This window comes from Mustela nigripes, chromosome 13, assembly GCF_022355385.1.
Source record: "Mustela nigripes isolate SB6536 chromosome 13, MUSNIG.SB6536, whole genome shotgun sequence".
NCBI classification, from domain to species: Eukaryota; Metazoa; Chordata; class Mammalia; order Carnivora; family Mustelidae; genus Mustela; species Mustela nigripes.
In genome coordinates this window covers 129,709,303-129,736,032 of record NC_081569.1, presented here as the reverse complement: position 1 = coordinate 129,736,032, position 26,730 = coordinate 129,709,303, and the positions used below count along the sequence as shown (strand labels likewise).

General features: G+C 40.6%; 1 protein-coding gene across 18 annotated transcripts in view; it reads left to right on the top strand.

Annotated features, from left to right (window-relative positions):
* Positions 1-26,730, top strand: part of TTLL5 (tubulin tyrosine ligase like 5) — a 281,253-nt gene that overhangs the window by 10,793 nt on the left and 243,730 nt on the right. For all 18 annotated transcript variants that reach the window (XR_009399190.1, XR_009399191.1, XR_009399192.1 and 15 more), the window contains exons 4-7: positions 7,901-7,983; positions 9,378-9,484; positions 16,468-16,598; positions 21,304-21,386. Coding sequence is in view for 15 of the 18 variants with exons in the window: in XM_059373692.1 (XP_059229675.1) it covers positions 7,901-7,983; positions 9,378-9,484; positions 16,468-16,598; positions 21,304-21,386 (404 nt within the window). In the remaining 3 variants the exon portion in view is untranslated. The remainder of the gene's footprint in view (positions 1-7,900; positions 7,984-9,377; positions 9,485-16,467; positions 16,599-21,303; positions 21,387-26,730) is intronic.

The following is a 26,730-nucleotide window of genomic DNA, read 5'->3' as shown; positions in this document are numbered from 1 at the left end:
ATAGTATTCTTTTTATTTCTGTATTTCTTTTTATTTATAGTATTCTTTTTATTTCTGTATTTCTTTTTATTTATAGTATTCTTTTTATTTCTGAAAGATCAGTTGTAATGTCCCCATTCACTTCTGGTTTTAGTAATTTGAATCTTTCCCCTTTTTTTCTTAGTCTAAAGGTTTGTCAGTTTTGATCTATTTAAAGAGACAATGTTTACTTTTGCTTATTTTCTCTATTGTTTTTCTATTCTCAATTTCATTTATCTCTACTCTTCTTTGATATTAGGCAGGGCTCTGAATTCTGGGGTTAGCCTGTAGCTGTCTTCAGAGGTTTCTGAACTCTGTCAGGACTGGATCAGAACTGTTGTATGATACAGTGGAAAGAGTCTTAACATGGGTTCTCAGTCACTGGTTCAGATCCCGCTTTGGCATTTACTAGCTGTGAGTCTGGGGCAAATCACTTAAACTCTCTCATTCTGTTTTAGTATTAGTTAGGTGGAGATAATAGCTACCTTGTAGGCATTGTTTATGAAGAATTAATGAGATCATTCAATATTTGGCACATAGTAGGCGCTCACAGTTTGTGCTGTTTACTTGTTGAATAGGATCTGTTCTTTGATATGACTTTAAGGTCTTTTCTTGCCCCACAATAAGCCAGGAGTTCAGAGGACAGTGAACACCTGCTTCTGGGATTTGAGTCCTCCCTCCCCAAAGGGTCCTGTTCTAATCCCTTTAGCAAGTTGCTAGGTTACCACTTAAAGGGATATGGTTCACTTATATTTTCTGAATTTGGAGGAACTGAAGATTTTGCTAATATTTGCAAAGAAACTCCCTCTCAATATGATTGGAGTCAAACATCAAAGGTAGGTAAAACAACAGAAGTAAATAATCTCCCCCAAACATACATGTTTTAGTCTGCTTGTCACATAAATGAATCTCTGTTTTACGTGACAATAAGCAGACCCTTCTTTTTTAGAATAGGTAGCATTTATTAGAAATCAGTATTCATCAGTGTTGTCATCTCGTTTTTCAAGCAATTCCTTTGTTTTTAGAACTTAAATGTCTTTTTCTTTCCCTTGACACAATCTTGTGATTAAAGAAAAAGCCACTGTACTTTTTTTTCAAACTTTGTTTTCAAATTTTCTCTATCTTTCCCATTCTTTACGGTTTTGTGGTTTTTCTAAACCTCCTTTATGAAAAGAACAATTTTTAAAAAAGATTTATTTACTTTAGAGAGAGAAGAAGAGAGAGTGAAAACAAAGAGGGAGGGGCAGAGGGAAAGAGAGAGAGAGAATCTCAAGCAGACTCCCCACTGAGCACAGAGCCTGACGTGGGGCTGTGTCCTAGGACCCAGAGATCATGACCTGAGCTGGATTCAGACATTCACCAACTGAGCCACTCAAGAACCCCTGAAAAGAACAACTTAGAATGAGTATTTCTAGTTACTGCCTCAGATTTCTGAATTGTTAAATACTCTAGGTCTTTTTATTTTTTTTTCCCCTCCTCTCTTAAATAGCTGACATAGATCTGCTCAGATCATAATCCTGTGTTTAAATCCCCTTGAGAAGTGTTTCTGGGGCATTAGGTGCTTTCTGCTGATCTTAGAGTGTTAGACGCCAGCCTTGTTTTTTCTGTTATCTGTTAAATGTTCCATTGAATTTACTTTTAATATTTTTGGTACAGTATGATTTTGTATACTTTATTTGGGAAATATTCCAGAAATAGATTTTTTTCCTTACTTATCTCCATGTTTTTTTCAAAATTGCGTATACTTTGAACATGTAAATGGGATTGCATTTTAGAGGCAAGAGAGATATTTTCAGTTTAAGGTAATCTGTTCCTAGAAAGAAACATCTTTTTATAATTTGCCTCTGCATGTGTCAGTTTCATAAGTTTGCATTTGTGTAGGCTAGCACTGTCCAATAGAAATATGATATAAGCTAGGTATATACAAGTTTTCCAGTGGCCTTATTAAAAAATGTAAAGAGAAATAGGGGTGCCTGGGTGGCTCAGTTGGATAAGCGTCTGCCTTCAGCTCAGGTCATGATCCTGGGACCAAGTTCTGCCTTGGGCTCCTTGCTCAGCAGGAAGCCTGCTTCTCCCTCTGCCTGCCGCTCCCCTTGCTTGTGCTCTGACAAATATATAAAATCTTTAAAAAGAAAAAAAGTGCAATAAGCGAAATTAGTATTAATAATATATTTTATTTAATCCAAAGTGTCACTTCCGCATTTACTCAGTATAGAAAAATTTATTAAGATGTTTGACATTTAGGGGCTCCTGGTTGGTTCAGTCAGTTAAGTATGTGCCTTTGGCTCAGGTCATGATTCCGGAATCCTGAATCGAGCCCCACATAGAGCTCCCTGCTCAGTGGGGAGCCTGCTTCTCTTCTCCCTCTGCCCATCTCCCTTCACGCTCTCATTCTTGCTGTCTCTCTCACATAAATAAATAAAATCTTAAAAAAAAAAGATACTTGACTTCTAGTGTATATTTTACACTGTAAGTATACAATCTCAGTGTGGTACAAAATTTCCATCAGAAGTTTTTATCAGTATTTAGACTTTATAAACATTATAGATGAAAAAGTAAATTCTTATGTTCAGGTTGTTCCAAACAAGTTTTCCAATAACGGAATTATGTGTCAGTTTTCACATTTAAATTTAAATTAATAAAGTTAAATAAAATTTGAAATTCAGTTCCTTGGTCACACTAGTTACATTTCTTCTTCTACTTTTTTTTTTTTTTTTGAAGAGAAGGAGAGAGAAAGAGAGGAGGAGAGGCAGCGAGGGAGGGACAGAGGGAGAATCTCAGGGAGGCTCCGCACCCAGCACTGAGCCTCATGTGAGGCTGATCTGACAACCTTGAGATTGTGATATGAGCGAAAGTCAAGAGTCAGACTCTGAACTGACCGAGCCACCCAGGTGCCCCACCCTACTTACCTTCCAGGTGCTCAGTAATTAGATGTGGCCCTCTACTACCATCTTCAACGGTGCAGGTCTAGACCTCATTTTCTGACACAGGCAAAGCTACACTGTGTTGCCATTGGAAGGGTTATTCTTTTATTCTAAAAGTTAAAAAAAAGAAAAGAAAAATCTGTTTTATCTTCATTTTAGTTTCCCAGGCTATTTTTGTCCAGACCTCTTAGGGCATTCATCACTCTCTAGGTGCTTCTGTGCTGACAGATGATTGGTTCCTTGTTTTAGTTCACGCTGCTGCCGCTGGTCCTGGAATTTGCCAGGAGTCCTGATGCTTTAGGTCGCATTCTGATGCACACGGGAGTGGCTGGAGAGTAGGAAATGCTGTAATCTCCTGGAACCGATGCAGTGTGTGTCCGGAGGCTCAGATAGCAGATGTTTGGCAGTTCGCTAGCAAGAACAGTTCTGTGCCCTGCTTCTTGTTTTTATATGGAAGGAAATACGGATAAGGTGGTTATTTCTTGGGCAGTGGGACCGCTCAGTTTATAGTCGCAAAGCCTCCATTTAACTCTTGCTGTGGGAGCAGAGCCCAGGGTTTCCAGGTCTTTCAAGTGAAGCCCAGAAATCGAGATTTTTTATATGAATTCTTTCAATTTTCAAAAGATTAGCGACTAATTCGGCTTTAAGTTTAAAACACCACAAAGAATGAAAAACCATGTCTGCAGGCTAGATTTGGCCCTTGGGTCACTAGTTTATAACTGGTTATCAGCACTGTTGGGCACAGAACATGAACGTGCATTAAAATCCCCAGCAATCACACTTGCCTTATGTCATTCCACCCTGGTTTTCTTGCACTCCCCTTTTAAACATGCACAGGGTATCAGAGTTAGGTTATAGCTAGTTGGTATGGATTAGAAGTAGTTGATCACTGCTTGCTTGGGTCATTGAGTGCAGTGATAATTGCATTTTTCTTCTATGTTAGGAAAAGCAGGAGAAAAAGTATTAATAGCATTTTTATTTTTAAAATTGCTATGTCAAATGCATAATTTATGCATGACACTATATATTATGGCTATTTTACCACATATTTACTTTTTTTAAAAATGATTTTTACTGTTAAGAAAATTTTTTATTATGAGCGCTGGGTGTTACATGCAACTAACTGATGAATCATTGAACACTATACCTGAGACTAATGATGTACGATATGTTGGCTAATTTAAATTAAAAAAAAGAAAAAAGTTTTTACTACGTAGCAACAAATGTCTTAAAAGTTTTACACTTGGTCATTGATGCAGTGCTTACTCCTACCCCATGAGGTAAGTACCTTTATTATCAACCCCATTTGAGAAGGAGGGAAATTGACCGTAGAGAAATAACTTATTCACGATTACAGGCAGGAAGTAGTAGAGCCTGGATTTGAGCCCTTGGCAGTTCCACTCCAGAGACCTATTCTTTCTCTTATCAAATCTCCCTTTCCTCCCCAGTCCCCGGATAATCATTGTCTGATTTTCTGCTTGCCTTAGTGACTCCCTTCCCCATGGCCTGGCACTGTGAGGTGAGCATTGCTGAGCAGGCATGGAATCAGGTACACTTCTGATCTCCAGCACGGATGATGCTTTTGGCTTTTGCATGTGCAGAAATGGAGATGTCAGTGGTCGAGGTTATCATAACGAAGAGTCCTGATTTCCTTTCACTTTCTAAACACTCACTCTAAAAAGATTAAAAACCCTTAGACAAGCTGTAAGGATAGCACATTCATTGAATGTGTGTATACTCTTGCCATGCGCTCACCACCTGGTAATGTTCTGTCATATTTCTTGTCTCTCTCTGAACCATTTGAGAATTAGTTCAGATACTTCATACCTTAACGCCTTATTCAGCAGTTGTGTCCCTAAGCTCAGGCGCACCCTCCGCATAACCACAGTACCACAGGGACACTCAGGAAATCCGCCATTGGTAAAATACTCTGGCATACAGTGCTTATGCGCATTATCCCTTTTGTTCCCCTTTTGATCTTTATAGCTGTTATTATTTTTCCAGAATCCAGGACTAAATCAAAGATTATATTTAGTTTTCATATTTCTCTTCTAATCTCCCAGACTTGGGGTGGGTGTGTGTGTCTTTCATGGCATTGACATGTTTAGAGATTTCCCAACTAGCTGCTTTGCAGATGTCCTTAAGTTTGAGCTTGTCTGATTGTTTCTGTGTGTTTAGACTCAGGTTTAAAAATTTTGTAAGACTATCACTTAGTGTAGTTGTGTCCTCTTCAGTGTATCACATTAGGAAGGATGTGATGTCATTGTACTGCATTACTGGTGATGGCAGATTTCATCATTTGGTTGAGATATTGTTCACCAGGTTGGCTTATTGGAAGGGTGCCTTTCTTCTTTGTTACAAGCATTCTCTGGAGTGATGTTTTGAAATGCATGGATATCCTCTTTCCCAATAGTCTCTCACCCATGGGTATTGCTTTTAGTCTGAACTACTTCCTCTTACGGTTTTTATAAAATGCTGATTTTCTGTTTCTTTCCTTCTGTATTTATTAGCTGGATTTTCTGTAAAGAAGAGCTTTCCCTTCCATGGGAGGCAGAATAATGGTCCTTCCAAAGATCTCTACCTTCTAGTCCCCAGAACCTGACATGGCAATGGAAAATTGAGGTTGTAGGTGGAATTAAGGTTGCTAATCATCTGACCTTAATTACAAGGAAGGGCCCTTTAAGTAAGAGGAGGCAGGGCACATCGGTGGGTGGCTCATCATTTAAGCGTCTGCCTTCGGCTCAGGTCATGATCTCAGGATTCTGGGATCAAGTCCCGCTTCGGGCTCCCTGCTCAGTGGGGAGTCTGCTGCTCCCTCTGCTTGCCGCTAGTGTTCAAGTGCTCTCTCTCTCTGTCAAATAAATAAAATCTTAAAAAAAAAAAAGTAGGAGGAGGCTAGATGCTATATGAGAAGGACTAGACCTGCCATTGCTGGCTTTGAAAATAGAGGAGGGAAACTATAAGCCGTGGATCGGGGGCAGCCTCTAAAAGCTGAAAAAGTAGAAATGGACCCATCCAGAGCCTATAGAAAAGAATGTAGTCCCAGTCTTGCCTTGTTGACAGCTGTATCAGACTCCTGATCTACAGAAATATCAGAAATATTGGTTAAGCTGCCAAGTGTGTGGTAGTTTATTTTAGCAGTGATAGAAAACCAGGATACCTTCTTACCTTCTTATCAGTGTGGACTCATTGGGAAGGGAATTGTAGTTTATCTCTGTCATATTCATATCTGTGTTGAAATTGTCTTAAATTTGGCCACTGGGATCCTTATGACATAGCCATTTTTGAGCACTTTCCTCTTTCTTGACAGAACAAGATATCCCAAGCCTGTCTTGTGCTTTCCCTCCCCACCTTGGAGTCACAAGACAAACTCTTAAGCAGGGCACCGTTTCTTACCTTCTACTCTGCGCCGAAACCAACACCTAGGACTCTAAACTTTCTTATGACAGTATTGCAAAGGCAACGTAATAGTGATTAATCACTGGGGAAACCCTGTAACTGGGCTTTAAAGTTTGCCACAAGAATGAGAAGTATGGAGTGTCTGGCCTTTTCATTCTGTTTTCTTCCTGTGTCTGCTTTGCATGGTGTTCCTGCCAGGGCTGGGCAAGTAGCAGCAGGGATTTATGGAGATTTTCACATAAATTCATGAAAAGATGTGTGTCTCTTTCTGGAGGCTGAATTTTGTTCTAAGGCCTGTTCATAAGTTTCTGTATTATTCTCATTCGGAAAGTGTTCAGTTATGTAGTCCTTTAAAAAAGTTGTTCTGCACATGGGGTACCTGGCCAGTGGAGCCTGTGACTCTCAGGGTCATGAGTTTGAGCCCCACACTGGGCATAGAGATTACCCTTGTTAAATAATAATAATAATAATAATAATTGTTCTGTAGAATTCTTGGCTAACTTTCTCAATTTGTAGGGATGCATAGAAAGATTACCTTTAAGGGGCCAGAATAAATGTTAGTCTTTGGGGATATGTAGAAATCTCACGTGATTACAGACTTTTGTCTTAGGGAGCAATGACTATGCTTGTAGAGCCTGGCAGGAAACTGTGGTGAGGACTGTGCTGAACTAGAGTGCCAGAGCCTGTGCTGAAGAGAGCACTGGTGTTTCCCTGTTGACTCTTGCCCTGGCAAAGAGAGCTACCCAGGGATGCTGGGGTTTTCAAGAGGGGTCCAGAAATCTAGATTTTTACACAAATCCCAGTACTTTCAAAAGGTTGGTAATTCAGTTTTATTGAGAAATAACACACAGGGAGAAATTAACAAACTCTATCTGTAGATTGGATCCCCAGTTTACAATCTCTGGCCTAAGATACACTGGTAAGCAGCATCACTACACACAGAGGGCTGTCCAGAGCAGGGGTTCTTAGCCTTTTTCTGCAGTGGACCAAATGTGTAAGGGGTGGGGAAGCCGGTGGGTCTTTTGTCAGAATAATGTGTTTTAAGTGTATAAAGAAATCTACAGGATTATAAACAGAATCAATTGTATTGACATGGAGTTACCAAAATATTTCTGAGAAGCTAAATTTGTGACATATATGCATTTTTATTTGTGCATTAAATAACATGATCTCGTGGAAGGTCTGTTCATTAACTGTAACTTCTAAATACTGTGAGAAGTGATATTGTGAGATAACCGTAACAACTGTAAAATAATATTAAAACACCTAGTATATGTAGGAGGCAGGGTCACAGGAGTTTGCTACCACTGCTCTGTCTTGTGCCTACATTCATAACTGCAGATCATGTTAAATGTAAACTAGCAGTGGAAATGAAGATGTTACAACCCCCAGTGAACCTCACGTTAAGAACCCTTAGTCCAAAATGATCTGCAGCCCGCTCATAGTAGCGTGAGGGGAGCAGTATATATTCTTGAGTATAATTAAGAATTAAGTCACACAGTTCAGTTTTGTCTCTTCAATTAACTTTCTGGTTACTGAATTTGACTGTTTTTTTTTAGAGCGTTATCATTTGTCTTACAAAATTGTGCGAACAGATAGTCGCCTGGTACGCAGCATTCTGACAGCCCATGGATTTCATGAAGTAAGTTCATTTTTACTATCTCACCTGATCTGCTGCAAAGCTGAAAATCCTAACCCCCTGACTACCAGTTAAGAGGACAGCTCTAGAAGGTTCATGGGACCTATGCTTAGTGATAATGCAAAGCTTGCACTGGATTTCCAAATGGCTCTGTCAGTTTCTCTTGAAATACATGGAAAACATTTTCACAAGATTTCTCTCTCTCTCTCTCTCTCCCTCTCTCTCTCCTCTTTCTCTCTTTTAACAAGCAAACAAAAGCCCAAACATTTTTCTTGCTATGATTTTTTTGGGTTGGGGTGGAGACAGACTTGCCCCTAAGGAATCATCTGATACCTAATTAAGGTGCTTTGATTGCAAGCAACAGAAACAGAGGCTGCCTAACTTAAACCAAAAAGGATTTGTGGGTAAGGTATATACAGCATAGGGAGCAGAATCAGAGGAAGGGTTGAGAAGGCAGGCCTTTGGAAGGAGAGAGCCTAGGACAAATCCTGGGGATCTGGAAATAGGAATCAGGACTGTCTCCTCAAGGCACTGCTACAGATGTGACTCAGCTCCTCTCACTGTCCTTGTGCCCTTCGTCCCCGAAGAATCACATTCTGGAGATAATACCGCTGGTCCAGCTTGGGTCATGGATCTACACCTTGTAAGTGGGGAGGGTAGTGTGACTGGCAGTCTTTTGAAACTATGGCAGTCTTTTGAAACTAAGTAGTATGTTATTCCCCCCCCCCCAAAATTGGGAAAATTGGGATATTGATATCAAAGGGACAGACAAAAATGTTGGATAGTCTTACCCTGTAGACATTTCAATAAATTGATAAAAGTCTAGTTGTTAGCCCCTTACGTTGGGCTGAGGTTTGAAATAGAGTAATTGAGGAAGTTCTGTTACTTGTTCATATCCTGTCCTGTTGTTTTATCTCCAGGGCCTAACATGGTACATATCCCATCATAGGCATCAAGTACGTAATTAACAAATGAATTCTTAGGAATTAATGAATGGATGTATAGTCTAAGTTGGTTTGCCACCACAGGGTTTTAGTTCTGATCAGTACTTTATATCCATCATCTGCAGGGATATAAGGACACCCTGAGAAAGGAGTTGTGGGGTTGAGCCCTCTTCTCATACTTTGATATGCAAGAGTGTTAAGAGACATAACAGACTGCTTTAGAAGGATTCATTTTTTCTACTTTCTGCATTTGAGATTTGTCCAACTATCCCATTCTTTAAACTTGATCGTCCCCATGTTCTTTATACTCAGATTTTATTTTATTAGGCTCACATACTAACTGGGCCCCCACTGTGCTCTGCACGTGAGAAATTTCTATGGCCTTTCTTGCTGTCTCTCTCTCTGGAGAGAGGCTATCTCTGATGTTTTCTTTATCTTTTTATCTGCCCTCAGGTTCACCCAAGTAGCACTGACTATAACCTAATGTGGACGGGATCTCACCTGAAGCCCTTCTTACTTCGCACACTCTCTGAAGCACAAAAGGTTAATCACTTTCCCAGGTAATGCTCTTGTAGCTACTTTGCTCCATTTAAAGGTGCCTGACATTGGGCATGTAGCCAGTAGAGATAATTAATGTCCTTAAAAAAAGAAGTCTGTGATACAGGGCAGCAGTCTGCTGATCAAACTAAGGTGTTCACATCCATAAGCATGTATTGGACTATGTAGACATGGATGGTTCTGAAGGAAACTGTTTCTGGATTGTAAATTCCATAGGTTCTCTTTCCTAAAATTGCACAGCTTGAGAGCCCTTCATATGGATGGTTTCTCCCTTCTCACCTCCTTTTTCCAGTGTTACTGTTTTCCCCTTTATTAACAGTGGCCCCCTTAGAATCTTCATATGGTGCAAACATTGTCCTTGGGTGCAGACAGTTTTCAGGATTCTAAACAAAAGTAAAAAAAAACCATGATGTCAAATTCAGTTCTGACAAGGACAAATGACCAAGCAACAGAAACCATCACGATGGTGATTTCCATTTCCTTACTTTTAATGGAACTAAAGGAGGACATAGTTTGTTAGCTGGTAGACCATTAATTTGAATTTTTAATGATAGACCATCTTGTGACTTTCTGACACAGAACTAGGGAAGAGTTCAGAGAATTGAATGTCATTGCTGTAGAAAACTCCTTCCAATCACATTGTTAATGGCAGCCTAGGGAGGCAATGCTGCCTAGTGGCTAGAAGCATGAGCTCTGTAATCAGTTACCTGGGCCTAGATCCCAGCTCTGCTGAGTGACCACCAAACATGACCTCTCTGAACATCAGTTTCCTCATTGGTAAAAAGATGTTGCTAAGACAGACTTTGTATAACTGATGTTAGGATTTAACCTATTGGGATCTAAGATGTTTAAAACATTGCATGCCTGTCACATCGTAAACGTTGGAGAAGTCTTAGCTACTGTTTTTGTGACCAGAGTTTCTTAGTGTTTCCATCCACGAAAAAGAAAATAGGAATAAAACGGATGCTAAAGGGGCACCTGGGTGGCTCAGAGGGTGAAAGCCTCTGCCTTCAGCTCAGGTCATGATTCCAGGGTCCTGGGATTGAGCCCCACTCTCTGCTCAGCAGGGAGCCTGCTTCCCTTCCTTTCTCTCTGCCTGGCTTTCTGCCTGCTTGTGATCTCTGTCCTTCAAATAAATAAATAAAATCTTAAAACAAAACAAAACAAAAACGGTTGCTGAAACCTTGCCTTATTCTGGCAGTCATACTCAACCATGGAGAGATAGATAGATGACCTTATAGAGAAGAAAGAAACAAATCTCATTTAATGAAGAGAAGGAAATCCAGTACAAATTTTTTAATTTGGTCAGTAGTTATGTTTTGTATTATTTCCAGGGCTTATGTCCTACAAAATATCCTTATGTACTTATGCTAACAGGCTTCATTTTCAGTTACTTTCAGAGGCTTTTCTCATTTTTATCTCATAAAATTTCTTTCTTGATTTTTCAATTCTGTTGTCTTATATCTCATCACCGTGTCTAAGTACCTGGCCAGTGTCAAATAGTTTCTTCATCATCTGGGATAAATGTGTGTTTTGAGTCTTCATAACAAGTTCCAGTTTTATTTGATGTCTCAGCTTCATTCGCAGAGAGTAATTTAAACTTTATTTTCGTCCTCACTGTTTGAAAGATGTGGATTTGTCTGAAAGATATTCTAAATGTGTGACTGGATGATTGAAGTCAATCAGATGCATCTGTTTTAAATAGGCATTGAAAGAGTCCTTGAAATAGCCCACATTAGAGTCTGCATTCCAAATTCATGTGAGCAGTGTATTATTTATTTTGATAGTTTCTGAAATACTCCCGTTGGTATATAAGAATTCTGTCTTAGTTTAGGCACAGTCAGTATTCATGAATTCAATCCTATCTTCTCTTGAGTACTTCTTGAATGTATTATTCTTGCATGTTCGAGTACATTAATAATCCGTCATCTAGGGGTGCCTGGGTAGCTCAGTGGATTAAAGCCTCTGCCTTTAGCTTGGGTCATGCAATGAAGCCCTGCATCGGGCTCTCTGCTCAGCGGGGAGCCTGCATCCCTTCCTCTCTCTCTGCCTACTTGTGATCTCTCTCTCTCTGTCAAATAAATAAACAAAATCTTTAATAATAAAAAAATATATAATCCATTATCTAAATGCAATGTCCCTTGTGGCTTCTGCTGCTCTGTTTCTCATGTTTTCAATCCAAAGGCTTGAACTCACATGCAAGAGGAATTCGAGCACTAAAATGTTTCTTATTGTCAACTCTTTCTTAATACAGTTTTTTAACTTTTCATTTTAAGTAATTTTAGACTTCTAGAGAAGTTGCAAAAATATAGTTACTCAGTATGCTTTACCTTGTTCTTCTAACATTAACATCAGTTACAACTGGTATAATTATCAAAATGGAGACTTGAACATTGGTATAATATGCATTTTAATCAAAATTTATAATATTTATGGTGTTTTGATGAATCATGTACTACAGTAGTTGCAGTGAGAGTCAATTTAGTGTAAGTGGTTTTTAGCCAAATGATTACAGGGGATTTGAAAATAATGCATATTAATTCACATGCATATTTTATTGTAGAGAAGGTGTGCTATGATATAAAAGATCTGCAAGCATTAAATATGTTCTGTGAGGCTAAGCCATTCTCTGGGGGAAATGGCATAGAAGAATTAAAAGCAAGGGTGATTGGGGGATAATTCCTGTGTGGGAGGATGAAGGAAGCTTCTGGGGGTGCTCACACAGGTGACCAAAATTCATCATGCTTTGTGTATGTGATTTGTAGACTTTCTGCATATATATTACCTCCAGTAAGAAGTGTATTTTAAAAAAGTGAAAAATGTACTGACAGAAAAGAGCCTTCTCTTTGATAATATTTTTAAACTGTATGGTGGCTGTTGAATCCTGATGTTATTTAGGTTCCCTTGAATATACTGAAAAGGGTAGTGTTATGATTTTATTTTAAAATAATATTTACCATTCATTGGCTCATTTGGGACAATTTAAGTTTTGGTGTTTTTTTTTTTAAGATTTTATTTATGTGAAAGAGAAAGTGAGCAAGAGAGTGCACAAGCTGGGGAAGGGGCAGAGGGAGAGGGAGGAGCAGACCTCACTGAGTAGGGAGCTCAGTGTGGGACTTGCTCCCAGGACCCTGGAGTCATGACCTGAGCTGAAGGCAGATGCTTAACTGACTGAGCTTCCCAGATACCCCTATTTAAGTTTTTGATGAAGAATCTTAGATGTCAACTAAAGGATACATAGTTTCCCAAAATTTGTATAGGGGGCATTAAGTAGAAGGATTTGGAGACCACTAGGATTGGGCATCTATAGGAGGATGTATTCCTTTTCCTTGTCCTTTCCTCATTATTTCTTAACTGATGATAAACATCACTGAGGATCCTTTCTAAAAACAGAGAATCACACACACACAAAAATATACAATCATGGATCCCATTGCAGATTCAGGGACTCACCATATCCTGGGAAAGTGCATATTTAAAAAGTACCTTCTACTGGGTGATGAATATCAAGGAGGGCACGTGTTGTGATGACCACTGGGTGTTGTTATACACAGTGAATGAATCATTGAACTCTACCTCAGAAACTAATGATGTACTATATGTTGGCTAACTGAACAGAATAAAAATAAATAAATAAATCAGTGCCTTCTAGGTGCTTAATCTTCCCAGGTAAATATATACCTAGAAAGCTATATATTTAAAAAGCACTAGGGTGATCTATATCTGGGAAGATTTAGGAATTACATTCTAGACTAAATCAGCATTATAGTGTGGACCATCTGTACCAAAGTCACCTGGGACACTTGTATAAAATGCAGAATCCTTAGCTTTATCCCAGAATTGCGAGAGCTGGGGCCCAGGAATGGTAATTTTAGTAATTCACTTTGTAGGTGATTCTTATCTGAAATTTAAGGCCTCTTCTCTGTATTTATGAAGAGGACAGTGGGTTTGTGATACCTAGACTTATCAAAGCTACCTTTGAATTTAAGAAATCATAGTGAAAAATTAGAACGGAGGAAGAGACACAGTAAGTTTTTAGTGGTTACAGCAAAGATTCTTAGATGGTTTTTAATTAGTGGAAGAAACTATGACTGGAAGCCAGTAGTGGAGCTCATGAGTCCAGCTGAGGCCAACTGAAGTAGCTGCTGTAGAACTCCAGAATGTACTCCCTGATAGGTGGCATTTGCTGCCTGAAGCTTATGGGTCATTTCCTTGCTTTTCTTTAACATTTTATCTTTTACATATCCATCTTCTAAGGATGTAAATTTAGTTATCAGTGGGATTCTTTTTTCCTTTTTTTTTTAAGATTTTATTTATGTGAGAGAGAGACAGTGAGAAAGTACATGAGAAAGGAGAAGGAAGGTCAGAGGGAGAAGCAGACTTCCCGAGGAGCTGGGAGCCCGACCCGGGACCCGATCCCAGGACTCCAGGATCATGACCTGAGCTGAAGGCAGCTGCCCAGCCAGCTGAGTCACCCAGGCACCCGTCATTGGGATTCTTAAAGTAGTGATCTGAGACTTTACTCCAGTAGGCCCACTGTAGTTTAAAATTAAGGTCTATCTTGGACGCTATCTAGGAGAAACATATCAGACCCTTGATTCTTGTTTTACTAATGATGATGCAAGTTCCGTGTAGTTATAGCAAAGGTTGAACAATTACTGCTGTTAAATATGGGTAAGGTAGCCATATCTTTTATTTTCCTGAATGGTACTATTTTCAAGTATGCCAACCTTTGCCCAGGCCATGTTTCTCAGAAGGTCACATCCTCTAGATATCTTTGTAAAAAAATTTCCAGAATGCTTTGGGTTTAGAACTTGTTAGTTGGGGTACTAGTATTTTTTCATTATTTGGGTAATCTAGATTTTTTTTTTCTACTACTAAAGAATTGTGATTCAGTGAACATACAACATGTAGTGTTCCAAAATGTTTCATTTATTTTTAGTAGTGAATAGTAATAGGCTGCTAATGAAGCTAGAATTTATTTGATGTATTTGGTTTGTGGACCTTGAAAATTTGAATATATTTATCAAAGTCAAACTTAGAAACAGTCTTTTTTGCTTCTTTATATTTGAATTCTGTTTTAGAATAGATTTTATACTCCAAAGACCCATTTGGCAAAAAGAATCAGATTTCAGTATGATTCTAAAACTGTAAAAAATTCTAGGAGAAAATCTTCATGTGCTTGGATTTAAATCATAAAGATTTCTTAGACATAACAGTAAATGCACAGTCCATAGGAGAAAGATATGGATAAATTGGATTTCCTCCAGATTTAAAATGTCTGCTCTTTGAAAGACATTGTTAAGAAAATGAAAAGATAAGCCACAGACTAGGAGAAGATATTTGCAGAACACATATCTGATAAGGAATTTGTATCCATAGTGTATAGTGAACTCTCAAAACTCAATAATAAACAGCCCTTCTTTTTGCAAAATGGGCTAAAGATATTTGAACAGATGCTTCACTGAAGAAGATAGATGTGAAAGGATGTTGCACATCAGTAGTCACTAGTGGAATTAAAACCACTTGAGGTACTACTGCCTACCTGTTGGAACGGCTGAAAACAAAACAGAAAAAACAGACAACACCAAGTGCCGGTCAGGACTCAGTGCAATGGAAGGTGGAAACTTTGCCAGTGGGAAATGCAAAACGGTACAGCCACTTTGGGTCATAGTTGCTTAGAAAGTTAAATATATACTCACACATGTGTTAGTTCTAAAATGTGTCCACAAATGCCTTGACATAGCCTTCAAAAAGTTGAGCTTCATTTCTCTGTTCTTGGGTGTAAGCCAGCCTTTGTGCCTTCTAATGGATAGAATATGGCAGAAGTGACAGCCTGTTGCTTCTGGGGCTGTCATTAAAGACATTGCAGCTTCTTCGTTGTTCCCTTTCCCTCTTGAATCACCTGATCTTGGAGAAACCAGCTGTCATGTCACAAAGACACTCGGTCAGCCTTACAGAAGAATTCACATGGGAAGGGACTGAGGCTTCTTGTCAACGACCAGCCCCAGGCAAGAGAGCTATTTGGCAAGTGGGTCCTTCAGTCATAGTTGAGCCTCATGACCACAGCTCTGGTCAGTGTCTTGACTGTAGCCTCATGAGAGGCCCTTAGATAGAACTACCCAGGCCTGCTACCCCAACACTCCTAACCCACAGAAACCCACAGAAAATGTTTATCATTGTTTTGAGCTATAATGTTGTGGCAATAATTTGTAATGCAAAAATAGATAACTAATAGAATTTACTAAACAATTTTACTGAACTTGGCAGTCTCATTCCTGGAGAGATTGGAACTTATGTCCATACAAAAACTTACATTCTTACAAAAGTCTGTGCATAATGCTTTTAGTGATTTTATTCATAATCTTCAAAAACTGGAAAGAGCTTACATGTCTATCTACTGGCAAATGAATAAGGAAACTGCAGTCTTTCTGAACAATGGATTACTCCTGAGCCCTAAAAAGGAGTGAGATCCTTATGCAGGCAACAGCAGGGATGAATCTCAGTTGTTGCCAGTCTCGGGGAAAGGAGCCAGTCTCAAAAAGACACATATATATGATTCCATGAACTTGACCTTCTGGAAGAGGCAAAACTAAGGGACAGGAAACAGGTGAATACTTACCAATGGCAGAAGGGGACTGGAAGGATTGGCTCCAGAGGGACCGGAAGTAACTTCTTGGGATGCTAGAACCATTTGTGGTAGCAATTAAATAATTGTATATGTTTGTTAAAACTTATAGAATTATATACTAAAAAGGGCAAATCTTACTGTAGGTCAGTTATACCTCAGTGAATAAATCTGAACAAAGAAATCCAGTTCATGAAAATGATTATTAAACTTTGGGGTTGACAGAGTGGTCGATCTCATGTAATACTGTCCTCGGTACCTATTCCAGCTCTGAACTACGAACTCTGTAGTATGTGGTAACACAGGAAGGCCTCGGAGTCAGACTTTACTGAAATGGAAAACTTTTATGATTTTTAGGTCCTATGAACTAACCCGGAAAGACCGACTCTACAAAAACATCATCCGAATGCAGCACACACACGGATTCAAGGCTTTTCACATCCTCCCTCAGACCTTCCTTCTGCCAGCTGAGTATGCGGAATTCTGTAGTAAGTGCTTGGCTGCGAATGCCCCCTTCCTCCCCCGCCACGTCACCCCTGCAACTGAGCTCGGGGCAGACTTACCCCAAGGGCCACCTTGAGTTAGTAACTACTTAGGGCTTTTCAAATCTTTAAAACAGTGTGTTTCTTTAGTGAAACAGCTGGAGGGATGACTTTAAAACCGTTTTCATTGTGATTGTGTCCCTGTATGTTTATTTTTAGTAAGCCTGTTGCTCTCATTTCTAGAAGGATACCATGGGTGTCACACCTGTGCCCGTCTGGTACAGAACGTTTCTTTACTAGCAAGAGTCAGTGCCTATGGAAGGGTGTATATACTTCTGCCTTTGAACTATATATGCTTCCTTTTTGTTGTCTGCTTTTTCTTGCCATTTAAGGAATATTCCTATCACCTTGATTTCTCGACTTGTATGGCTTACGAGGTACAAGTATCACACATTGTTTAGTGTGAGGGTTTAGAGGTACCCGTCAGTCACACTCTGGTTGGAGTATCCTGACAGGGGTTAGCCCAATAGGGATCTAAATGTCCACTCTCTTGCCTGTAAAGCTCACTAGGAGCATGTGGCTTGCTTTCCAGTCTCAATGGGGCTTTCTAATTCCTTTTGCCTCGAAGTCAGCTATCTTCCCCAGGTGCAAGTAGACGAAATGGGCTATTTCAGACTTTTCTCCCTGGGGGCAGAGCCTGATCAGGAGGCCTGGTGCATGGAAGAGGTGTGAGTACAGAGAAGGTGGGAAGCAGGTCTTTTGTGAGAGTCTGAAAAGTAACAATAATAAAAGCTAAAATGGAACGAACATCTCGTTTCTATTAGGCCCTCTTCTGAGTGGCAGTTCTACTCTGAGGTAAGGACCGTTGTTATTCCCAGTTTTACAGATGAAGAGACGAATGTACTGAGAGGTCAGGAGCTTTCCGTAAGTTGTATAGTTTGCCAACGGTGGTTCAGACTCTGTGGTTTGGCATCAGAGACCGTGGTTCTTCACCACCAGGGCTTACTGCTTGAAGACCCGGGGCTGTGTGTGCACAGTGTCCGTTTCCCAGTACCACCAGTGATAGAGGCCTCTTCTGTGAGAAGGGTCTAAGGACAGACACATAGATCCCTTTCTTCTCAGTACATCCAGGAGAGAGACTACGCCTGCCTTAGGAAGCACAGAGAGAAGAAGAGGAAGTTCTCTCTAGACTTCCTGACTTGTGATTTTCTTAACCTGTTGGACATAACAGTCTGGTCTGGTTGCCCAGTGCGGGGTGTTCATCGTCTGGGATTTCCGTCATTGGGATTTCCCGCTTCACGTCGGTGAGGCCATTTCTCTGATAGCACTCCCTGTTCAAGTGAGGACCATTAAGATTAGATATGTTCAGTGTTTGCCCACAGAAGGCTCTGAAATGGCTCAGAAGAGACTAGTAATTAAATGAATTAAGTTCAAAATGACAGTGGATGCAAAGCTGAAAACTTACAGTTAAGAATTTTTGTTATGTGACTTTAGCCATGTTACTTAAAGTACTCTGTGTCTTAGCTGCCTCCTCTGCAAAATGGGGATATTACTAGTACTGACCTCATAGTATTGTGATGTTTAAGTAGGTTAATACATGGAAGGCACTTGGAATGGTACGCGATAGGTGCTTAATAAATGTTCAGTGTTACTCCTTATTTCAAGTTATGTTGAGATGTATTGTTATGTAGTAAAGGTAAAAAATTATGCAATAAGCCAACATGATAGCATAAAAATACTTCAGTTAATGTGTTAGCACATGTCCCAGATGTGAATTCCTCCTGTTAACTTCTACAATAATTCCCTGTTGACGTCTACAGGAATCTGAGATGAAAATTCCCTTTGTCCTCTCTCTGCTATTTCTTATTTTTCTGTTCACCCTTTGGAGGCAGATTGGGGGTGGGGGTGTTCCTTCAGATGACTGGAAAGACTTAGGATTCCTCCATCAGTTCAAGCATGACCTGTCTTTTGGAAGGATTGCTTCTTTAGTGTATTATTCAAACTTGTGTGTGTGCTACTTTTTAACAAAAATGAATTTAAAAGGTCAGCAGAACACATGGGATTAATATAGCCATAACTCAAAGCCACCATGCTTAGCCCCAGGGCAGTTACTATAGGCAAATGGTGTTCCTCAGTCCCCCAAACAAATCACCTACTGACGTCATCACCAAACACCACAGCAGGGACTCACTGTGTTTGTGGAAAAGGGGGAACAGGGACAACGTGACAGTAGAAGGGTCTTCTCGGTTTCAGTCTCGCCAGGATGCCAGTGATTCTTTACCAGTTGTCTAGAATCTATGACCTCTGCACTAAAATTCATTTGGCGGTGGGGAAAGGATCCAACACTGTTAGGTTAGTTGTGTTGCTAAGGTTACGTCTTAGGGGAGAAACCCACCTACTGGTACCACTTCCTCTTTCAAAGAGACTTTCCTCTTCTTCACGATGTCTGTCTTAAGTTCTTCTCTTCCTTTAGTGTCGTGTCTCCTTAGCGTATTGTAACCCAGAAATTTCCATTTTCTCCATGACTCGCGTTCCTGTCCCTCTGCAGCTCACTTGAGTGTGTGCACTAGGAGAGTTTCGAGAAGGAAAGTGGCACAAACAGGTTAGCTTTTAGAAAAATAACTGTGAAATGAATTGGAGGGCACGAGGGGAAGAACACGGTGATGACTTGGAGGTTATGACAAGAAGCGTAGTTGGATTGAGCTAGGTAGCTGGAGTAGAAGAGAGGGAGCAGAAAGAATGGTAGAATAAAGTGAACCAACTGGCTGTGAGTAGTGAAGCAAGGGCCAAAGATGGCTGCAGCCAGGAGCCTCAGTACGTCTTTCCCCAGGGATCATAACCAGGACTGTAAAGGAAGCGCTATTAAAAGGGATGAAGAGTGTGAAATTTGGGGCCGGTTACGGATTTGAGAGGCCTACAGGTTTCCACGGGGTGATTTGCAGGCAGCTGTAAAGCCAGGGTTGAGTTCTGGCCAAAGGTAATAGATCCTGGAAGTTGCAGGGATGGAGGAAGAGGTGATTATTAGAGAAAAAGAGAAGAAGCACCCCAGAGAGGAGAGTGAGCTTGAAGACATGAACAAGGGAATGGGGTCCCGGAGGAGACGGGAGAGGGTTAAATCAAGAACAGATGTGTGGAAAGAGGCTCCGCATCACTCATCAGGGAAACGCAAATCCGAACCCCAACGAGATGTCACCTCACACCTGGCACAATGTCTAGTATCAGAAAGACAGGAAATGACAAGTATTGGCAAGGTTGTAGAGAAAAGGGAGCCCCTTGTGTACTGTTGGTGGGAAAGTAAATTGCTGCAGCCACTATGAAAAACAGTGTGGAGGTTCCTGAAAAAATAAAAATAGGAATAGCATATGACCCAGCGATTCCAGCTCTCGGTATTTACAGGAAGAAGATGAAAACACTAATCCAAAAAGTTATGTGCTTATTGCTGCATTATTTACAACAGCCAAATTCTGGAAGCAACCTCACTGTCCATTGATAGACAATGGATAAATGTGTGGTATATATACACGGTGGAATATGACTCAGCCATAAAAAGAATGAAATCTTGCCATTCATGACAACATGGGTGGACCTAGACGGTATTACACTGAGTGAAAAGTGTCAGAGAAAGACAAACACTGTATGATTTCACTTATATGTGGAATATTAAAAAACAAGACAAATAGATAAACAAAAATGAGAAGGCTCCTCAATACGGAGAACACGCTGGTGGTTGTCAGAGGGGAGGCAGTGGGCGGGGGGGTGGGCGGTGAAACAGGTGAAGGGGATTAAAGAGGTACAAGCTTCCGGTTATGAAATAAACGAGTCACGGACATGAAAGGTACAGCGTAGGGAAGGCAGTCAGTATTGTAGTAATCGTCTGTGGGGACAGATGGTAACTATGCTCATTGTGCTGTTTCATTGTGTATATAGATATTGAATCACTGTATTGTGCAAAAAAAAGTAAAGGGCACCTTTCGATCACTTGTAAATTAATGTCCTCTTGCGCCACTTGCACACAGTTTGACTGACAGCAATTTTTTTTCATCCAAGCTAAGAGAAATCACTTAAGGAATGCTGTCATTTCAGGTGATCTAGTGTTTGACCCCCAGTGGCACTGTCTGCAGTGGGAGCCTCCGGAGGTCCTTGGGTTGACTGAGGAGAGAATCTCAGATTCCCGTAGGCTGTTCGTGATAGTCATAGACCAGTATGAGAGAGTTGCCTTATTATTATTTTTTTTAAGATTCCATTTATTTATTTGACAGAGAGAGACCACAAGTAGGCAGAGAGGCAGGCAGAGAGAGAGGAGGAAGCAGGTTCCCTGCTGAGCAGAGAGCCCGATGCGGGACTCGATCCCAGGACCCGGAGATCATGACCTGAGCTGAAGGCAGCGGCTCAACCCACTGAGCCACCCGGGCGCCCCCTTATTTTGTTTTTATCCTCTCATTCAAGAAAGAGGGGAAATGGTGGAAGTAATGTGTAGTTTTGCTGCCTCCTCCTTCCTCCTTTCCTTCCCCCCTCTCTGCTTTTGTGTTGATGTTTGAAGCCAGTTCAAAAATATAGGTATTTTAGCCTGGTCGCCCTCCACTTAGAAATATGGAAACTTCTTTGGGTGTCTGAGTGGATAAACCATTGTTGAAATTTAAAATAATAAACTCTTGTCCTTTCTTTCTATTTCCTCTCTGTCCCTCTTTTAATCTCCCAATATTTTGAGCAGATTCATATTCAAAGGACCGGGGACCTTGGATAGTAAAACCAGTGGCCTCTTCTAGGGGGCGGGGCGTCTACCTGATCAACAATGTAAGTATGCAGCAGGTGGCACCCTCTCTTCTTCCTCTTCTATTTCTTTCTTTCTTTCTTCTTCTTTTTTTTAAATAAGTTTTAAACACTCCATGTGGGGCTTGAACTCATGATCCCAAGATCAGGAGTCACATGCTTCACCAGCTGAGCCAGCCAGGCGCCCCCTTACCCTGCCTTCTTACTAGTTTTTTCTTGTTTCACCCCTTGTCTTAGCTACTAATACGATTTTTTTTTCAATTAAGAATAGGTGTTCCCTTCTGAAATCTGCATTCAGACATGTGAGTCGATGGTGGGTATGAGTTGGCTACTAGTCAGTCGCCTTACCAGCAGTAACCTCTTCCTGTTCCAGCAGTTACTCTGTGGCTAAAAAGTCAGTTGATCAAATGTTAGGGAAGAGAAGCCTTTGGTGTCAGCAGAAAAGAGGTTCCTTTTCCATTTGAAGCATATTGTCATATTAATTCCTCAGTACCAATCATTAATTGGTAGCATATACATTTAGTTTCTAGTGTGAGAATTGTGGGTTCCTGCCCTCGAGATCATCGAGGAAATTAACCTCAGTTTGGTATGGCATCCTTGATGCTGTTTCTGCATCTCCCTCCCCCTCATCCTCTTCTTTTTTTCAAAACTTGTCAGTATCTTGATTCTTTGCAAAATCCTTATTAAAAGTGGTTTGTAAGTTGAACAAATACAGAGTAAATAAAGTAAAATCTCAACCCCAGGCTCACTTCCTAGAAGACTTTTAACAGTAGTTTATAACCTAATGGAGTTGATTTTATGTTTCTTTTCTTGGCTTTCCATTGTGTTTGTTAAGCCCCAGTTTGATGTGTATTGTATTCACATAACCTCCTGCCCTCCCTTCCACATTCCTGTTCTTTATTGTTTTTATATTTTGAAAGTTTATACAATTATACTATCTTCAGTAACTGTGATTCCATTTCTCTGCTTTATCTATAAGTTGAGTAAAAAGAATTAAACTCAATAGTAACCTCACAGCATTGGAATTCTGAAAAAATTTTCTAAGTTTTATTTGTTTAAGTAATCTCTACACCCAACGTGGGGCTTGAACTCACGACCCCAAGACTGGGAGTCACATGCTTCTCCCACTGAGCCAGCCAGACACCCCTGGAATCCTGAAATTGAACCAGTATTTCACTCTGAGTCTTTCCTCATTTTTACTCCTGGACATTTGGTCAGCCCTTTTAGTCTGGAAACTAGTATTTTTCTTTGGTTTAGGGAAAATTATCCTTTTTTTTTTTTTTTTTTTTTGCTTTTGTTTCTGCTTCTAGACCTCATTTTTGAGGCATCCTGGGTCTTTCCTTTATGTCAACTTTCCTCTGGTATTAAATTCTGTTTTCGCTCATCTTGATCTTTCTGGATCACCAGTTTGGACTTTATCCATTTTACTATTCATTTTATCTACTATATTTCTCTGTTGGCTATCATATTTTATAGAAATCCTTACTTTCTGTTTGCCTTTTTTTTTTTTTTTTAATTAAAAAAAAAGCCTGTTGTTGCTTAATGGATTAATGGGTGCGGTATTGGCCTTAGTAAGGATATCAGTTGAAAGTTTTTTGAAAGTTTTCTTTTGTTTCGTGAGTTTTCTTGGGATTGTCTTTTTTTACCCCCTGCTGTTGGGTTTTCTCAGTGTCAGTGACCTTGGGTGTATTTATGAACTAAAGACTAGACTGACTGAAACTGACAGCTGGCTCAGGTTTTGGGTACTCTTGTTTAGGACTGATTCCCTGCAAAGTTTCTCCCTGGACAGAAGGCGAACTCAGTTTGGTGCGAGGATAAATGGTGTTGACTGACAGGCCGAGCCTCAGGTGGGTGTGAGTGAGGAGCATGTGTCTTCCTGCCGCCCTGCCAAAACAGAACAGGCCTAACTGTGAATTACAGAGGAAGATTCTGGTGATTTCCCTTCTGGGCAGCACTATCTTTCCTGTCTTTTCCTCTCTGTGTCTGTTGTAGGGATAGAGCGGCCTCAAATTCCACTCTTCTGTCAAATCCCTCTGCCCACACAAGATGTCCTCCCCAGAGTATTATCATTAGGTTTTATCCTGAGGGCAAAGCTCTGGGTGTTGGAGGAAGCCCCCTGAATTAATTAAGAATTAATTATCTGATTTTCGTTCCTTGGCCCACTCCTGCTCCTCATTTTTGTTTCCTGCCAGCTTGGAGCTTCTCGGAGGCTCCTTGAGAAGATCATTCTCACCTCTGGTAATTTGCTTCCTTTGCTCTGTTTTCTCAGCCTGATCCCATCTGCTTTCTGTCTTTGAGGTCTCTTACTGGCTCCTTTAAATGTTTTCTAACTTTGTTATCATTTCGTTCTTTTAAAAATATCTTCTCTGTCCTTCCAGTGGGACTCTGGAAGGGAAGAAGGGGAGGTAGATATGTGTGTGTGTGGTCAAGTACTCTGTTTTCAAATTCCCCAATTTTCTTTTTATGTGGTCCGAGCTATTTCCTACATGTGCACAAACTAACTTTCTGAGAGGTCTTTCACATCGAAAAATCCTTAAATTCAGTCTGGACTGAAAACTGTTTGGTGACTACTGATGACTGGACCTTACTGAGCCTCGTTCTGGTATAGGAGCTACTCCAGCCTGAGGCCTAGGCTACAAGTCCCGTTACCTGGCCCTGGATCAGTCCCTCTGGAGGCCTTTTGCCCCTGAGTCTCTTGGGACAGAAGGCCCTGGTCATATGGCTTGGAGGTCTCTTTTCTTGTTTCTGTTCTGACCTTGGCGTGAAGGCTCCTGTCTGACAGCTTTTCCTTCAGCTCCGTGCCAGGAGCTCCAGTGTTGTTTGAATCTCATAGACGGCACTCGTTTGGGTTTGGGTTTTAGCTGCCAAATGGAATTGCTATTGAAAGTCAACTGTGGTACAAGTTTGCTTTTTATTTTCTTAGACATGAGTCAAAAGGAATAGGATCTATTTCCAGCTCATCTGGGACGTTTTTCTTTTGGAATGCACTTTTGCTCTAGTGATTTGTTATTTCGAAACCAACATCATAAAGAATAGAAAAGTTAAACTTTCCTTGGTGGGGCTGAGAACCCGGTGCCCTAACTCTTCCCTGGATGGAGTCTCATAGAGGGTGACAAGTCTTTAGAGAATGCATTTGGCAGGCTTTCCTTCTCCCTCCCACTTCTCCCTGGGCTGAATCCCTAGAGACCCCCTGCATAGATCAAAGTACTTGGCAGGACCCTTTGCCTCCCTCCTCCCCCTCAGTGCAGCTTTGGAATGAGTCTGATTCTTTGAGGTATTTGGTGAAGGTGCCAGACAGAAGCCTGGGAAGATGCCAGTAGGCACCAGGGGAGCTGGCAGCATGTGGACATAATAGGAAAATATTCCCATTTCACTCCAAAAACTGGAATTTTATCACCTTTAACTCAGACCTACAAACCATGTAGTTAATACTCCTCTCTCTCTCCTTACACACAAGGCCTCACCATCCTGTCTTTTCCATACCTGGATCCTTTCCCATGGAATATGTGACCCATTAGCCAACTGGATGAAGTAACTCTTTCCAAGGCTGCTGCCTGCTTTCCTTTTAGATTTGTTGGGGTGGAGGGAGTGCTCAGGCGGAGGGTCTGTGAACAGAACTAACGGGAGTGGGTGAGGGACTGGGGGGGTGGGTGGAGTTAGGTGTGAAGGCCAAATGAAAACATCTTTCCTTGTCTTCCCCACTGGAGAGGGCCTCTTATTAAAAATTCCCAATTATAGTCATAACCTCTGGAAAGTGTCTACAAATAGCAACTTTTACCATTACAAGAACAGGATAAAGGATAGAAAAGGCGTTACTTTTATGAAATACCAAAGGGAGAAGCGTGAGCTCTTACAGACGGAAGTACCTTGGCCTCTCAGCTAACATGCATGGCTTCTTAAGATGTGCTCTTTACATCTAGAAATACAGCACAGAGGAGCACAGTTGCGTTTGCCCCAGCTCCCTCAGTAACCATGACTAAATGCCGTATTTTCCCAATTCAGTATATTCAAGTTGAGGAGGGAAAGATCTCGCATTTTCTGATTAAGGTACAAATTTGATTATGGAGGTCAAATTTCGTCATCCTCTTCTAACACATTAGCCATAGTAAATACAACATTAATGTTTTCTTTGAGATTTTGAAGTAGCAGGAGAATAGGTCACTCTATTTACTTCCTATATTTGTGAATATAATTCTTTATAGTGCTCTTTCTATTTGTTTCTGTTTGTTTATATGTTGTTATCTTAAGTGCTCTCTATTTTTTTTTATCATGGTTCAAGAACTATTTAGGGAGTCCTTGCTGTGTGCCAGGTGCTGCCACTCCTTAAAACCTTTTGAGAAATAGGGATTATCTCTTAATACTAACACTGATAGCTAATGTGTCTTCATTATGACTTAGTGCGCAGCTCTGAGTGGAATGGCACGTTGTGCGCCGTGATGAAGGCTTAGTAAGAACTTAGTAGAACCATAGAGTTACTCTTGACTTTACACTGGTAGGTCTTGAGCATTTAATGTGTGCCTGTCATGGTACCTTCCAAATATAAACTCAGTTAGTCTTTAGAAGAACCCTAGGTGGTTACTGTTACTTCCTTAGTAAGTGGTAGAGTCAAGATTATAACTCAGGTCTAGTTGATTCCAGAGCATAACGCTCTTAACCACTGTACCATTCTGCCTTACAATAACTTAACAGATACCATGAGCTTTAATCTCAAAGTCCAGTTAGAAACATGGATATGTTTCCAGCTTTCCCAACAATTTAGACCTTGCTTTAGCATGCTTTGGAGGGCAATTTGAGCTTGGAATTGAAATCATTTGAAATGAGTTAGTTGGGAAATGATGAAAAGGAAACAGGCTTGAAAATACCAAAAAGCTTTCATTAGTTGCTTCTTAGTATAACATTATACAAAGAAACTATACCCAAACTATTTTTTTCTTTGATGAACTACAATTTAACTCTTGATGTAGGTGGAAATGAGAGGCTCAGACTACTGGACAAATATTAAATAATGTACGAGATAATGCATAACTCAAGGGATACATGTGTATGATGAGGGAGGGGGGGAGGAAGTGGGCAAGGACATTAGATGTGTCATGGAGTGATGGCCATCGCCAGTGTAGTCACTGGTTCCGAGGACAGTTGGATGGTCACGTATCTGCCACAGCCTATAGGTGTTACTCAGTGGGAAGAGGTCTGCATTTGTTTAATTTTAGGTTTGGAATGCAGCCTGAGGCTTGCTCCTTTGCACTATGATTCATCACTTCTTACATACTAAGCTGACTCAAAATGGAGATAGTGCTTGTGAGAAAGTGATCAAGAAATGTAAGGGAGTCCGGAAATGGTGTGGGCGATCAGGTCCATGAGTGTGAAT